This window comes from Lates calcarifer, linkage group LG1 (assembly GCF_001640805.2).
Source record: "Lates calcarifer isolate ASB-BC8 linkage group LG1, TLL_Latcal_v3, whole genome shotgun sequence".
Lineage (NCBI taxonomy): Eukaryota > Metazoa > Chordata > Actinopteri > Centropomidae > Lates > Lates calcarifer.
This window is the reverse complement of record NC_066833.1, coordinates 18,139,526-18,154,458: the sequence shown is the minus strand read 5'-3', so window position 1 is coordinate 18,154,458 and position 14,933 is coordinate 18,139,526. Positions and strand designations below refer to the sequence as shown.

At 39.8% G+C, this 14,933-nt stretch overlaps 1 protein-coding gene across 4 annotated transcripts in view; it reads left to right on the top strand.

The window, feature by feature from the left end:
• The first annotated feature begins 4,785 nt into the window (after nt 1-4,785).
• rapgef4a (Rap guanine nucleotide exchange factor 4a) overlaps nt 4,786-14,933 on the top strand; it is a 31,139-nt gene continuing 20,991 nt past the window's right edge. For 2 of the 4 annotated variants that reach the window (XM_018684808.2, XM_018684807.2), the window contains exons 1-4: nt 4,786-4,908; nt 7,720-7,862; nt 7,987-8,075; nt 8,667-8,813. In XM_018684808.2, coding sequence (XP_018540324.1) covers nt 4,841-4,908; nt 7,720-7,862; nt 7,987-8,075; nt 8,667-8,813 — 447 coding nt within the window. In that variant the 5' untranslated portion in view covers nt 4,786-4,840. Of the gene's footprint in view, nt 4,909-7,719; nt 7,863-7,986; nt 8,076-8,666; nt 8,814-9,953; nt 10,090-14,348; nt 14,776-14,933 lie in introns of those variants that run through there. The other 2 variants (XM_051071342.1, XM_018684809.2) reach the window with 2 other exon arrangements.

The following is a 14,933-nucleotide window of genomic DNA, read 5'->3' as shown; positions in this document are numbered from 1 at the left end:
ATCAAAAAGTAAAACTATGAATAATGACCACAGGTTGAGAACCTTTGCTTCAGGGCTCCATTCAACTCTAAACTCACTGGAGCAAAGTTGATTCTACAGGAAGGTCCCATGGTAACAGGTCTAAATCCCTCTGAGTCTAACAGGCCCTAGAGCTCATAGAGACACACCTAGTTGCTGGAAAGGTGTAACCAACAATAAGATAAGGCAAGCTAAGTTAGTGTGTAGAGCACATACACAAAGGCATGTCAGCATTTTCTGTTACAATCTCCCATTGGAAGAATTTAAAATAAATATACATGTGCTTGGTCAAAGGTGAGCGGAGGAGAACATATACCTCAGACTTTAATAAACTTTGTTTACCTTTAAATCCAGTCTTATATCTTCTGCAAGTTTGTTCCAGCTCTGTGGTGCAAAGTAACTAAACAAAACAAATTCTTTTCATATTAGGAAACACTTCGCTTAATGTTATTCCAAAATATGACAGTAGTATCATTTCTGAAGCAACAGCAGATGTGTTGCACGTGTGTTAGCAGTGATTGTGGCTCAGTATTCCTTCACATAACACACAGTGCATCAGGATTTTCTACTAAAACTATATATGGCCTAAATAAAACTGGGTCACCAGCAGAGATCCTATATCCTTCATACATCTGCTCTACATGGTGCATAGTGGTTTGGGACATTTTCTTATTTTTAATATTTAGCTTCTAATACATTATATGGATATAATCTGTTAAAGTGATTTCACAGAACAGTATAAGATTCATTACAGCAGGATAAAAACTCTGAAAATATAACGCATTCAGTTCTTATTTGCCATTCATATTTAAAATCAGGTCCCTTCCCGAGAGAGCAATACTGTGCAGTTTAACTCCTCTGCTGCAAAGTTGACACGTACTACATAACATTTTGTGCCTGTTTGTTTGATTTAGAAAATAAAGCAATGCAGTTTTCACTGAGATCAGCCACAAAGATAATGACTGAGAGTGTAGTCAGATTTCCTTGGTGGCGGAGAACCTACATTGCAAAAATATCACCCAATCACACTGACCTAGGAAACAGAAGCCAGATCTGGTGGGAGAAGATATTCTTTGAACTCCACTTGTATGAATATCAACTGAATGTTTTAATACTAATTTGCATCACTCTTAAATCCAAGTTTTATTTAATTAATTCATTAATTAATTACACATTTATCAGGTCATGTTTATCAAAGACTACATTTCAGTTATATGCATATTATATATTTTACTACATATTTAAACGGTTATGTTTGATCAAATCTTCAGACATTTAGATACATAACACATAACTATGTATGCAACTAAATATGAGGAGTATTATGTAACAAAATGCAAAGAGGGTAGTAATTATTGATAAATATGAACCAGACTGCGGCAGATGGTGATCTATTTATCAGGCTTTTTTGTATTTTTCAGTTGCCTAAAGTGTAATCCCATCTACATATTTAATAGTATAAAACATGAAATATTGAACCCACAACTCTTGAGTTATTTCTTCCTGAGAGCATTACTTTTTGCCCTCAATTATCACAGCACTTTATGAAAATGGTGACTTATTCTGAGCTACTGTAGCTCATCATCTCAGATCAAAGTTGTAAATTAGTGTTTTAAAACATTCAGAAAGGCCTTGCTGGAAAAGGTCCAGTCGTCAGGCATTTCCTCTGGAGTTATCTGCCCTCACATTCCATCTGAGACGTGGTTATCTGATATGTGAAGCTTTATATGGCTTCTTATAACCACTCACATAGTTTATGAAAGTTCATCTTTGTTTACACTGTACATTATGGCTGTCTATTTGTTGCTCTGTATTAATTTGTTTAATGTTAGCCAAAATTTGACCACTATGAGGTTGTGAGCTCTCAGACTGGGAGTAAAAATCTGAACAGTGTTGATTATGGCGCACTGTTTTAACTGCATTTTCTTTGACTGTGGAATTTAAACTTTGCTCTTTTAAGTAAGACTCACATCTAACACAACTAATGTAACTTATCAAAATGATCATCTGACAAGAACAAACAAATGCATTTTAATAGAAGTCTGACCCTGAACAGTTAGTACTCTACATACCAGCATTAACAAATATCTCTCCAAATGCTCATCAGCATCTGAAATCATGCTACGTGTGCACATAAGGGTTGCATGTGTTTACCACTTCCAGCCTGCTGGATCATCTCCTAGCAACTGAGGGTCTGAAAAGCCATATATACACAGTCAGTGGGCTTTCTCCCAGGAGTAACATGGCACACCACAACCAAGCCAGTGGTCCCTATAGCAACCCTTTAAACAACACTGAATGAACAGGACAAACCAAATGGAAACAGGAGCAGGTGAAGATATCTGGTCTGAGTGGCCAGTGGAACCTTTGAGACAATGTCTCAAACTCAATCCAGCCAGGCAGAACAAAACTGCCTCTACACTTGGAGTTTTTCTTTCTTGCTGAAATATGTGTGATGTTTAAATACATTCAAGGATATAGGATTATTTGCACATTCATTTGCCACAGATAAAATATTAAATATGCACCTGTGTTGTCATCTAAACATTTTCTGAACAAAGAGTCCATTAAGATTTGTGTGATTTAATAATATCTCTGAGAAAACATCAAGTGGTTTGGCAGCTTAGGTGAAGTAATAACAGAGGTGTGGTGGTAAAGTACTGCAGTGCATGTTGACACCTTCACACATTGTTGTGTGTTGATCTGTTGCTGCTGTGAGTCGGTGGTATGCAGCATTACAGGAATGTGTGTTTTGTGTTGTACATGCCCTGGCCTGAGATCTGCCTTGCATCCCCACTATTTACCTTCAGCCAGAGAGGTGTGTATGTGTGTGTGGGGGGGTGTTAGGGAATATATGATGGGAAGAGTATCTATTGGTCTTTCTAAAAAAAAAAAAAAAAAAAAGACCTGCACCTTCAGTTTAATAGTTTGACAAAATAAGCCTACTTAAAGGTTCACATTGAAAGCAAGTAAGTGGACCTTCAGTGAAGATGTTTGGTCAGAAAGAAAGAAAGAGAACTGTAAGACATAAAATATTTCTTAAAGGTGATACAGGCATTGACATTTTTCTTAATGCTTAACAACCCTGGTTGTTTCAGGCTTGGGTTACAGTCCCAAACATTTTTTATACTAAAGCTGAATCACATTCTGGCCTGATCAGAAGCTCTTCTTACCTTTTACATGGAGAATGCTGCCATCTCGTGGCAAATAAAAATATAGGATTTTAAATTCTGTCTCCAAAATGCATTAAACAACAAGAGCAGTTGACTCTGCAATGACTCTGTGATGTATATAACTATGAAAAAGACAATTCTTAATAGCAAACAAAAATGTAAAAATATCAAGAAAAGCATACAGTCAGCACAGGAGGTTTTGTTGAGCTGCACCACTGAGTCTTTGTCGCAGATTGTTGCCATGGTAACTGAGAGAGACCAATGGCCCTTTCGTCGTGTGGCCTCTTATTACAAAGCATAATTTTCTCAGGGCCATTATGGAAAAGCCACTTTGACAGGAGACAAGCTGTCAGTTCTTATACAACATGCTGCAGGAGGCAGTTGCAGTCAGTTACCCAAGTTTGTGTTGTTTGCTTTTGCTTTGGTCTCTGCATAGAGCCATCGTGTTCTGTTGTGTCATGGTGACTGTCATGGTCACCTTGACTCATGATGCCCCATCTTCTTCCCTCAGGTATGGTCTGGTCTGATTGAGAGGGAATCTATAGGGGCTGCAGGCTGCATGACATTCATACAGCAATAAGAGAATAATTTCATTTAATTAGATTTTGACAAATAATTCAACCTCAAGATCAGTGATGTATGGGAGTGAGAAGGTTTTAGGTAGTGACCAAAGCAGAGTCAAGACATTAGCTGGTTGTTAAAAAATCACTGTTAATATTTCACAAAGTGTTTTTTTTTTTTTTTTTTTTAACAAGCGAGACAATTTTACATCAGGGTGGGACATTCTATATCACAACTAACAATTAATTCACACCACTTTAATACATCTAAATTGATCATATTTTTGTAACAACATTCACACTCATTTATCAGTTTATTTGGCAGGACATAATCCAATGTAATGGAACAACCCTAAAATAAATACTACCCTTATGAAATTACACTGCAAGGTGTTTCTTCTTCTTAAAATAAATGGTGTGGGACACCTCCCAGAATAGCACAATACAGACACTTAAATGACCATAAAGTTCAATAAATACCTCTCTAAAGCAGTTAAAACATGAAATGAACATTATAATCTTCACGAGTGTGGGAGGTATTGCAGGACTGCTGTATTAGACTGTTTTAGATGTACCTAAAAACTGGTAACTGAGTGTCTGTGTATTAAAATGCATTAGCTGTGGCAGAAAAATGGCAGAAAATGAGTTCCATAGGTGAAACTCCCTCGGCAGCTCGTAGATTAATTGTCCCCCTTAAAACACTCTTCCTAACCTAAAAACAATGTGATGTCTGAACTCAACTACAGATGAACTCTGCTGGAAACTGTCGCCTTTTTTCAGCTTTGCAAACCGGGTCACGTCTTTTTCCTTCAAAAGTATCATTACTTTTACTGGCTTCACATTAATTACGACTGATTATCTATTATTATTATTATTTATTTTAATATGAGCGAATCCTCTGATGTATTTCCTGATGATGCTGGGCAGGTGGGCAGCAGCAGCAGCAGCAGTAGTAGTTTTCCTGTCAGCAGTGACTGAGTGTAGGTAGATGAGGTGCTGCTGCTGGTCCAGCCCTCTCCTCCTCTTCCTCCTCTTCCTCCTCCTCCGCCGCCGCCACAGCAGCGGCAGCAGCAGCAGCAGGATCGCAAGATGGTAGCAGCGCACACTTCTTCACATTCGTCGGAATCTGCCGAGTGGATTATTTGTCTGGATAAGAGGTAATCCATCATATATCATGTCAGTGCCATTGTTTTAATGCCAATGCATGAGCGACGAATACCAGGATGTTAACGATTTTTCACCAGAGCCTGGGCGTTGTGTCTCAGCAGCCGAGTGAAAACATTGATGTGACTCTGTAGTTTTAATTTCCCAGAGGTATTCAGACTAATTGTTCCAGAGCTTGAATTCATGTGTAAGATGATAGCGTTGGTATCAGGACACGGGCTCACAACCAGCCTTACCTGATTGCTGGCTGAGGGATTAAAACAATATTACTTTGCACAACTGTAGCTCAGGGAAAACTAGATGACTGGAGAAATGCCTTGTCAGCATTATCATTATCACTATATGAAGGCTGCTAACTTTAGACAGGCGTTTGATTTACTGTTAAATGTTTATTTGCACCACTGACATTCATCACTGTGAAGGTGGTAAAGTAAATAGAGTGCACTGCTGTCTTCAGACAAACTGTGTGATGTCTTGGTATTAATGTATGGTATTGTTAATAAGCTTTTAAAATATTTAAATGCCATGCGGATGGCTCATCATCAGATATTTTGAGTTGTCTTACAACCTTGTCCCATTCTTTGAGAATTTAGCCTCAGACTAAATTCTGCCACAAATCACAGTGGAACACTTTGGCCTGATAAATGGCTGAAACTACTGTATGCACACCTGTCTGAGGAGGTGTTAAACCAACAAGCAGCTGCAACAAGCTGCTGACGTGAGCTGATATTGACTCAAAGAGCTATGAACAGTTAATAGGGTAGTCTATGATTGGTAGTACATTTAATTTCAGGTACTTTTGAATCATCGTCTCTTCACGTCACCACTGACAGATGCAGTGTTGCACAACTGTAATGTGCATGTCTGTCATCTATAGCAAAGACCTGGATTTTAATGCTTTTAAAGTTTTGAAGGCATCACATAATTTTACACTTTGAATTCACATATTGAGACTCAAGATTGTGGAGGGTTAACAGTATGTGTCAGACAGTGAGGAGATCCTGGATGCACTTCAGATGTAAATGGCCCACTTAGCAAAAACAGGATGAACAGGGAGGTCCAAAGTACATCATCTATAAACGGCAAAGTGACACAGTGTGCCAGACATGTTTACACAGTAATATCCTCTGGTTAGTTGTAGGTTTCTGGTTTCCCAAGGAATTGTATGTGTGTGTGGAAACACTCAATCTGAAAAGTTGGTGAACTGTACTCCACTGCACTTCTTCATCAGTATGTAATAGAAAAGATGAGTGAACAGAGGCACTGTGTGTATCATCTGCTTCACTGTTCATATTATTACAGCTTGATAAAGAGCTTGACAGATGCAGAAATGTACAAATTTTCTACATCTCACAGTGTCACCGGACTGTAAATTAGAAGTTGTTGTCTCATTAGGTTCATCACTGTTTGATTTATACGCACTGTAACAAGCTGCCTCAGGATGAAAACATTCTGTCCTCACTTGGACTCTATATCAGCACTTTTTGAAAGGCTTTTTTTTCTCTTGTTGTTGTTGACTTGCTTGGTTTCCAAACAGACACCTTGGCTTCATATTTAAAACTCAGGCTCCCACACATCTCTCTCTCTCCTGCCTGCAGTGTGTGTGATAAAGTACAAAGTGCTGAAGTAATGGAGAGCAGACTCAAAAGTGATTTAGGAGTAGACCAGGGGCTCTCACACATTACATGTAGCTGCAGGTGTGATTACACGGTCTTATCGGAAGCGCACACTATAGATAGTGTGACTACTGTGAATTAAAAGGTTTCCAGGGAATACATGATGAAGACTCATTTGCTTGCAAGCTGTTGCTCAGTAAAAATGTGCTTATTTTTCTATGACAGGGCAGATAATATAGTACAATAAATCGTTTTCACAGCTACATTAAGCCAGAGGACTGTTGGCAGCATTGAAGCTAAAGTTTGTTGTTTCCCTTTTTGAATTATTGATGCTGTTTGGTTTCACTTTTGCAAGGATGGATGTGGATTTAAAGGTGATGTAAGCTACAGTACAACCACCCACATGTTACATCAGAGGCTTGGGATTTAGTGGAACAAATGTGGGGCAGTGTAATACAGGAGTTAGAGGGATAAAGCACACACTGACACACCTGTAGTGATGTGAATGTGGTCAGCAATTGCTGATAAACAACAGTTAATAGAAACAACTCTGTGTATTAACTTGAAGCAAATTCTATGCTTATTTAGAAACAATCTCTTTTTGGATTATCCACCAGAAACAAACAGTTAGTGAATAGTTTTTTTACTGTCTTTGTGTCACATTTGTGTAATATCAGAATTGTTGTAATCATGAGTTTCAGACATGTAAAAAGCACCTGTGTCAACATTGCAATCATGACTGAGAAACTGAGATGTTTCTGAAAGCTCTGCTATAACAACTGACTTAAAGTGGATGCTTCACATCAGCCAGAGTCTGCAGTTCAGTGTGATTAAACCCAACTATAATGGATATGGTGTTATAATGTCAACACACAGCATCCTTACACAAGCAACTCTGTAATCATATAACTACTATGATACTCAGTACGCACTTGTCAGACGTGTAACCTCACAAACAGTGCATCAGGTGGTCTCTTTGAAGTCTGACTTTCTGTCCAGTCCAGTTACAACACACAGAGACTAAAGGGCAGTGTTGTGCAAGAATTAATTGGTGTCACCTCCCTCCTGCAGAGCTTCAGATGCTGCTTGGACTGATGCAGGCTCTGCAGCCTAGTTAGGCACCTCACAGTGTGCACATTTATTTTGACAGTTACCTGCACACTGTCCTTTTTCTTCCCATTTCTCCAGACCGGCAGAGCGCTCTGGGGAGGACGTAGACATAATCCTCGCCCGTCTGAAAAATGTGAAGGCCTTTGAGAGATTCCACCCCGGTTTGCTGCAGCGGATTTGCCTGTGTGGATTCTACGAGTGCTTGGAGAAGGGCATCACCTGTGGGTCAAAACAGCTCTGAAACTGTCACGTGTCTGAGCATTTAAAAAGATTAAAGGAGGATGTTTCTTTTTACTCTGCTGTTCTCTTAAAACATGTTGATTTTTTCAAACTTTGTTTTTTCAGTGTATCGTCAAGGGGACATTGGCACCAGCTGGTACGCCGTCCTCTCTGGTTCACTGGATGTTAAAGTATCTGAGACATCAAGTTATCAGGTACGACTAATATGACTTCACAAGGATTATATGATACCCCAGTTTTAACTGAAAGATGGATTTTAAGGTGGAGATGACTGTCTTCTTCTCTCTAGCCTATTAGCATATCACATATCGGTCTGCTCATATCTGTCATTTTTCTTTTCTTTTTTTTTAAGATTAATAATAGCTTGGTGTGCTCTCCAAATTTGCACCATCTACTTCACTTCTGTGAAGGTTTTAATTATTTTATCAGTAAGGCCCCACTTGAAATTAATCACACATGCAAAAGCACGTGTGGACTGTAAAGAGCATTTTACTTGTTAGACTGGGGGACAATGTGGAATATTTTTTAATCTGCAGCTTCAGGGTGCTGATTGGAGTCATTCTTTTAGCAGATTGGAGTGTGTGTGTCTCTGCCACAGCTGTCCAGGTGATTGCCTCTAACCTTCAAAAGTGATCTGATCAGTGCAGAGCGCTGCTTCTCAAGTGCATCATTATTTTTAGAAGAATGATATTACATTAACATAGCACAGTGTTCTTGTCCAGCTGGATGTTTTATTCTAATGAAGGAATGATCCATGCAGGGCTCCATCTCTGTTTCTGTTACAGGATGCTGTTACCATATGCACGCTGGGGACTGGCACGGCATTTGGAGAGTCGATCCTGGATAACACCCCCCGACATGCCACCATCGTTACACGGGAATTCAGTGAGCTCCTGCGCATTGAACAGAGGGAGTTCAGGTCTCTGTGGGAGGTGAGTACCTCTGTCTGCTCCATCTGTAGATGTATCAGACAACAGAAATTCTCTGGCTACATTGACACATCTGAGAGATTAACTAAAGGTAAGTGCATAATTTCTATCACTTATGTGTTTTCCTTAGTTTATTTAATTTTTTTTTTAGTCAGAGGACAAAGATTAGGTTACATCAAGAGTACAATTTCCTAAAACAGAAAATGCAAAAGAGGCATTTTTCTACATTTTCTGGAATGAAAGCAGCCAAGACCTCTGAGTCTCTGCTGGATCCCCCCTTTTTACCGATTCAAATCATAAAGAGAAAACAAAATCAGAAACCCTGTCTGTAGAATCATCACAGTAATAAGTAAAATATTACAGTTTTCAGATAAAGTAAAGATCTTGGGATGCTTAAAGGCAGCACGGATCACTTTAATTTTCTGATCGACTGAGGAGGCTGTTTTAAGCCAGGGAACAGCCACCTGTCTTAGCCTGTTCTTGTTGGAAATGAAATGCTGAATGTGAAAACTGTGACAAATTGAGCTGAGCACAAGCCAAAGCGTAGGTGGTGTGCAGTCAACGTGTTGTGGATTAAGTGGAGGGTGGATTGTGCATTTATTATTACTGTTTGCCCCCCCCTTCATGAGTAATGTGAGCTGTCCACTTATTATACTGTAACCTTCTGCTCCCAAGTTTGTGTGTAAGCAGTCCATAACTATTGGTTTTGTTGGGGTGCAGGTAGTTTACAACTTTTGACCACTAGATGGAAGTACAGAGCTGGAGAGAACCAGAGTCTTGGTCCTTGTATGCATTATTTCATTTCAGTAGTCTCTTGACACAAGTGTAGGACGGATCCACTACTTTCATAACATCACATGATACTAAAGAGGTATATCTTGCGGTGCCAGGACAAACATGAAATTGGCTGTGAAAAGATACAGGAGAAGCAGTTTTGTGTATGGACAAGGTAAAGTAGGTTGCTCTTCCTCAGTCACAATTCATCTCCATCTCCTGTTCCTGTTGGCTGGTAGGTGTCATGCTGTGTAGAAGCCCCTCTCCTCTCTCAGCTCCCCCCTCGCTGCACTGGGCTGGTTTCCTGAGAGACACAGCCCATTTCCTCTGGGACTGAAGGGCACAAGTGGGTTAAATTATGATCTGTGTGTCCGTGTCAGCGCACTGGCCAGCTACACTGTGACGGTACACTTAAACCCTGTGTCTGGACGTGTGTTGAGAATCACGTGGAAATACTACTAGGCTACACATTTCACCTCTGCCCTGGGGCAACCTCTTCACCAAGGTTTGTACCAGATTAGATTTTATGGCATCTGATTCTGGTGCCCAGATTGTTGTATGCTGTCCTCAGCTTTCTGTGGATTTGGTTATTATGTAATATAATGACACACCGTGAAGTGACTGTGTTAAGATGTAATTTGGTGCATAATGTTTAACAGATATTTTGGGACCACTTACTTGGAAGAATATATGACATAGGTTACAATTTTATTTGAGCAAAGTCATCTTTGAATGACAAATTTTAACTAGTGCAGTCCATTTATGTTGGTTCAACCTTGTTTTTTTTTTTTTAAATAGTTAGATTCTGCAGCATTGGATAAATAATTTCTAGACATGTGACATCTTTTCCAACTCTCGCTTAAGGAACTAAATTGAGCTCTACTGTGTTATTACCACTGTCTTGTGTTAAAGTCCCTCTCGGCTCAAAAATATGTTTTACTTATTGTTTCTTCACTTGGATGTTTGATCTTCAGTGCAGTATGATGTATGACACTCCCCTTAAAACTGAATTTAAGTACATATGAGCACCATTTTGCTACATCATTCCCAAGTATGATGGTTAAAAATATGCTCATACACTGAGAATAGATGCAATCTTAAGGTTATTAGACTAATTCTTTGTGAAAAAACATATGATACATAGGTTATTGTTCCAGAGTACTTAAATATGTCTTAAACATGTCTGGAGGGGATCTTGAATGTGTCCTCTTTAAAAAATGTTTGCATCACTTCAGTCACTCATGCAGTTCAGGTTGTCCAAATGAGGTATTAGAGGTGTTTCCAGATGTAGTTCAGCCAAAAACCATGACAGTTTACAGCATTAGCATCAATACATGGATCCACTGTTGTTAGATGTGCTGAGCTGGCTTTGTCTCACAAGACGGCGAAACCGTGAGCCGTGAGCTATCGAGTCAAAACTCACATAATCAGTGTGTTGATAGATAATCATTACACTTGCTCCCAGTATTTCACAATTTGTCTCTCTTACAGCAGTTATGCCAAATTATTCCACCCTGGAAACGGTGCTTATTTATTCTTCCCAGTTTTACTGCAATGCAGAAAAATTGCTGATGTTGTATCTTGTTATTGGTGGCTTCAAACTTCAGACTGTTTGTGCCAGTTGTGATGTGCTCTTGTGACAAACTGCTTCCAACCTCCCCGGGTGCATGGCTCTCTGGCTGTTGTAAATAAAAGAAATTCAGCTACTTCACACAGGCTTTATTAAAGCTGAATTACATTTTGCGATGTGTGAAAATGTTAAACTGCTTGAGGACAGTATTGTCATTGCTTACAGCCCTGAAAAACCAGGGTGAACAGAGACATTTTCCTTGATGTCAGCTGATATGGAGAGAGATAGTAAATGAGTGATGTTAGGGAAAGGCACCACTTACCCTGCTTTGCTGGAGAGTAAGCCAGAGGAAACAAACTTACACACATCTTCTTCCTCCTCCTCCTCCTCCCACACAGATTTGTCCTCCTGCCTCTGGCCAAGCACTTTTACAAAACTATGCCAGAGTGAGCACAGCATTGCCCTAATGAACCAATGGATACTATTTTTTATTCATGGCTATCTATGTCAATTATTCAGTATATATTGCTCTCTTATTTTTGCTCTTTTCTCTCAAGTAAATCCTAGAATATGGATATATCAGTGTTTCTGCGCTGTATGTAGAACTAATGCATGTTCTTTTTTGCACATGACTATGAGTGGTCCATGAACATCACTCATGCATGCAACTTTAATATTTATTTTCTTATGCTGCTGACTGCTACAACCACAACGGTAAGGGCTTTCATGCAGCTTTGCACATGACAGAAGCTGGATTCTGTCACTGGGAATGAGCGACCGTGTGCTTGTTTGTTTAACACAGCAGACATGAGCCAAGCTCAGCACACACACACACACACACAGAGGCATGCTGACTGAAGCTTAGATGGCCTGATCATCAATTCACTCTTCACTTTGTTTCCTGCTTCCGATGGCCACTGCGATTGAAACAACACAATTGTAGTTTGTGTTTTTAAGGTCGTGAGGCTCTGTTACAGTCACTGTCAGCCTGCATGTGGCCTGCACAGGAAGCTTTGGTATTGTGCATCAGTTGTGACAAATTACACTTCACAGGGGATAGTTGCTTAGGCATGTGTGTACTGCACATACTTTGAGTAACAGTGCATTACAGATGCTTGCAGTTGTATGTATTCTGCAAGTGTGTGCGTGTGTGTGTGTATGCTCAGAGCGTATCTGTTGGATACTGAGCCAAGATCGTGGGAGGGGGATTGGTGTGTCACTATCATCAGTCCATAGAAGCAGCCTGGTGGGCAGCCAGTGGAGAAAGCTGATGAACAGGAAGTGGCAGGGACGCAGCGTGCCCTCTGGTGTCTGAGGGTTGGGCGGAGGGGGTTGGAAAAATGAGGCCACATGAATTCTCTGGCCGTTCAACATCCAAGTAGCAAAGCAGCATTCAGAGCCAGAGTCTCTCTAAGTGCACAGCGGATATGTGCACGGGAAGAACAGGAAGATTGTATCAAAAACATTTGTGTTTTATTCCCTTATCTCTGTTCACAGAGTCGTTACATCATCAAAAGCCTGGAATCTGAAACGCAACCTGTAAAATACAACAGCGTTTCTGATTATTATTATTATCAGTCCATTTTTAGTCATGTCATGGTGTGGCTGTATGGATGGCAATGATGGTCCCCACCTTTGTTCAACATATTAAAGAAACTGTTCAATAAATCACCATGAAATTTTCTACAGACCTTCATGGTCTCCAGAGGATATGACTATGATCCAGCTACTTTTCATCCAGCCACCATGAGGTTGACATTTTGTGGTTCAGAGTGAAATATTTCAACAGCTGTTGGATGGTTTACCATGCCATGGTCACCTTGACAATTAGGTGCTGATGTTCACGGTCTTTGGCGATCGCCTGATTCTCATCTAGCCCCATCATCATCAGGTCAAAATTTCAATTAGACAAATATTTTTTTATCTATTTAACAGTTTGGTTTTCTAACAAAGCTGTCATAGACTTTAAGCCTTCAGAAATCAGACCTCTTAAGTCTTTTAAAACTGCTTTCAAGATTTATTTAAGGTTTTAAAATGACTCACAAAAAATAACAGCACATTTCTGTGGGCCAGAATAATGTGACCAGCGGCAAAGAACTTGGCAGAATCTGAATCTTCAAGTTAAACCACATCATCAGTTTCAAATCAAATGTATGGGTGACATGAGGAGAAGCTAAGAAAGATGGGATATGTTCTCTCTCCAGTGCCTCGAGTTGCTACTGTCCCTCATAAAATCTCTCAAAATATAATTTAGCCTGGTCTTAAATTGGTGCCTGTTCAGTACAAGCCCTTATTCCATCAAATTCAGGATGACCAATGTCAAATCCAGAATAAGGCACTATTTTCTATCATGATTGTACCTAAATTGTAGAAGCTAATGTGTTTTGATTTGCTCCATCAGTCTGGGGCGTAACATGACAGACAATCAGATTTGACACAGTGATTCTGTGACACACATTTACACCTGCTCTGTCTTTGTTCTGCCTCGTCTCTTTTTTAGTCACCACTCTGTTTTTTTTCCTGGTTTTTCATGCCCTCACATTTCTTAATTTTATAAGTGAAGACAGAAAATAATCACAAAATTCAATGTAGGGTTTTAGATTGTGTTAGTTGATTGTGGCGGTTATTAGAAATATACATAGTTATATAAATGTAATATACATAATTTTAAAACTACATTTTAACATAAAGTCCACTCTATAATACAGGGCCACAAAATTAAGTAATAACCCAGAAAACAAATTGATTGATATTTTACTCTGGTGCAAAAATTTTCTAACAAATCCTTCATTAATCAAATATAAATATTACACATTTTAGAAACACTTGATAATGTGGTTAATTTCTCAGTTGGAAAAAGCTTTGGAAGTTTGATACAGCTGCCTTGTGTCTTTGATAAGTAACAAGGTCAAAGATAAGACACCATCTGGTCTCTGTCCTTGAGAGGAAGGGGCTCTGTGATAGGAGCAGGATACTGGATGGCACTGCTTGTACATATGAGATTGGATGCAGAGAGGTTCACAGAAGGGCTAAGATTCACAGGTTTAACTTAACTCTGTTGGCATGTCCACAGAGGAAGACGTCTCATTGAAGAGTTGTAAGGTGATGAAAGCGGCAGTGGATTTTACTGCAATACATTTTTACATTTGTGCTTGTCGGACTTCACATCCTGTGTACATGACCGCGCTCAGCTTTAGCACTTGCTTTGTAAGGGTGACTACTCTAGTGTGTGTTTAGGTTAGCTACAGCTTGTGAGAGAGAGAGAGAGAGGAAGAGAGAGAGAGAGATCGAGCATGCTCTCCTGTGTGCTCACTGTCTGGAGTTGAGTAATCACCTAGCAACTGCTGCTCAGTAGAAGTCAGCAGCTGACTGGCACTCTGCTGGTCTGACAGTGTGTGCTTGCTCTGCTCTCAGAGTGGCGTGCAGGCTGTGGTGACGGAGCCACCGGATTGTGTTGGACCATGCTGCATATGAGCCATAACTAGTGTGACACTCTGGGAATCCTAAATTTGGACCTGCACACTTGGAGTGTTTCTCAATGCCTGGATTAAGAGGGTGAGGAGGACGGTCTACTCATTAACAACGATAATAGGCTGCATGGGACGCTGGTAGCATCTTTAGGTAATCTTTCTCAAACTTCTGAACAGTGCAATGCATTTGATTCATGAGAAATACTGTGTTAGATTTGGGACAAGTAAAAAATTGCTGGATTAAAAATTCCTGCAGAATTGTTCTTGCTGATGTTGCAGAACTACCTGCAAATTCATAACAGTAAAATC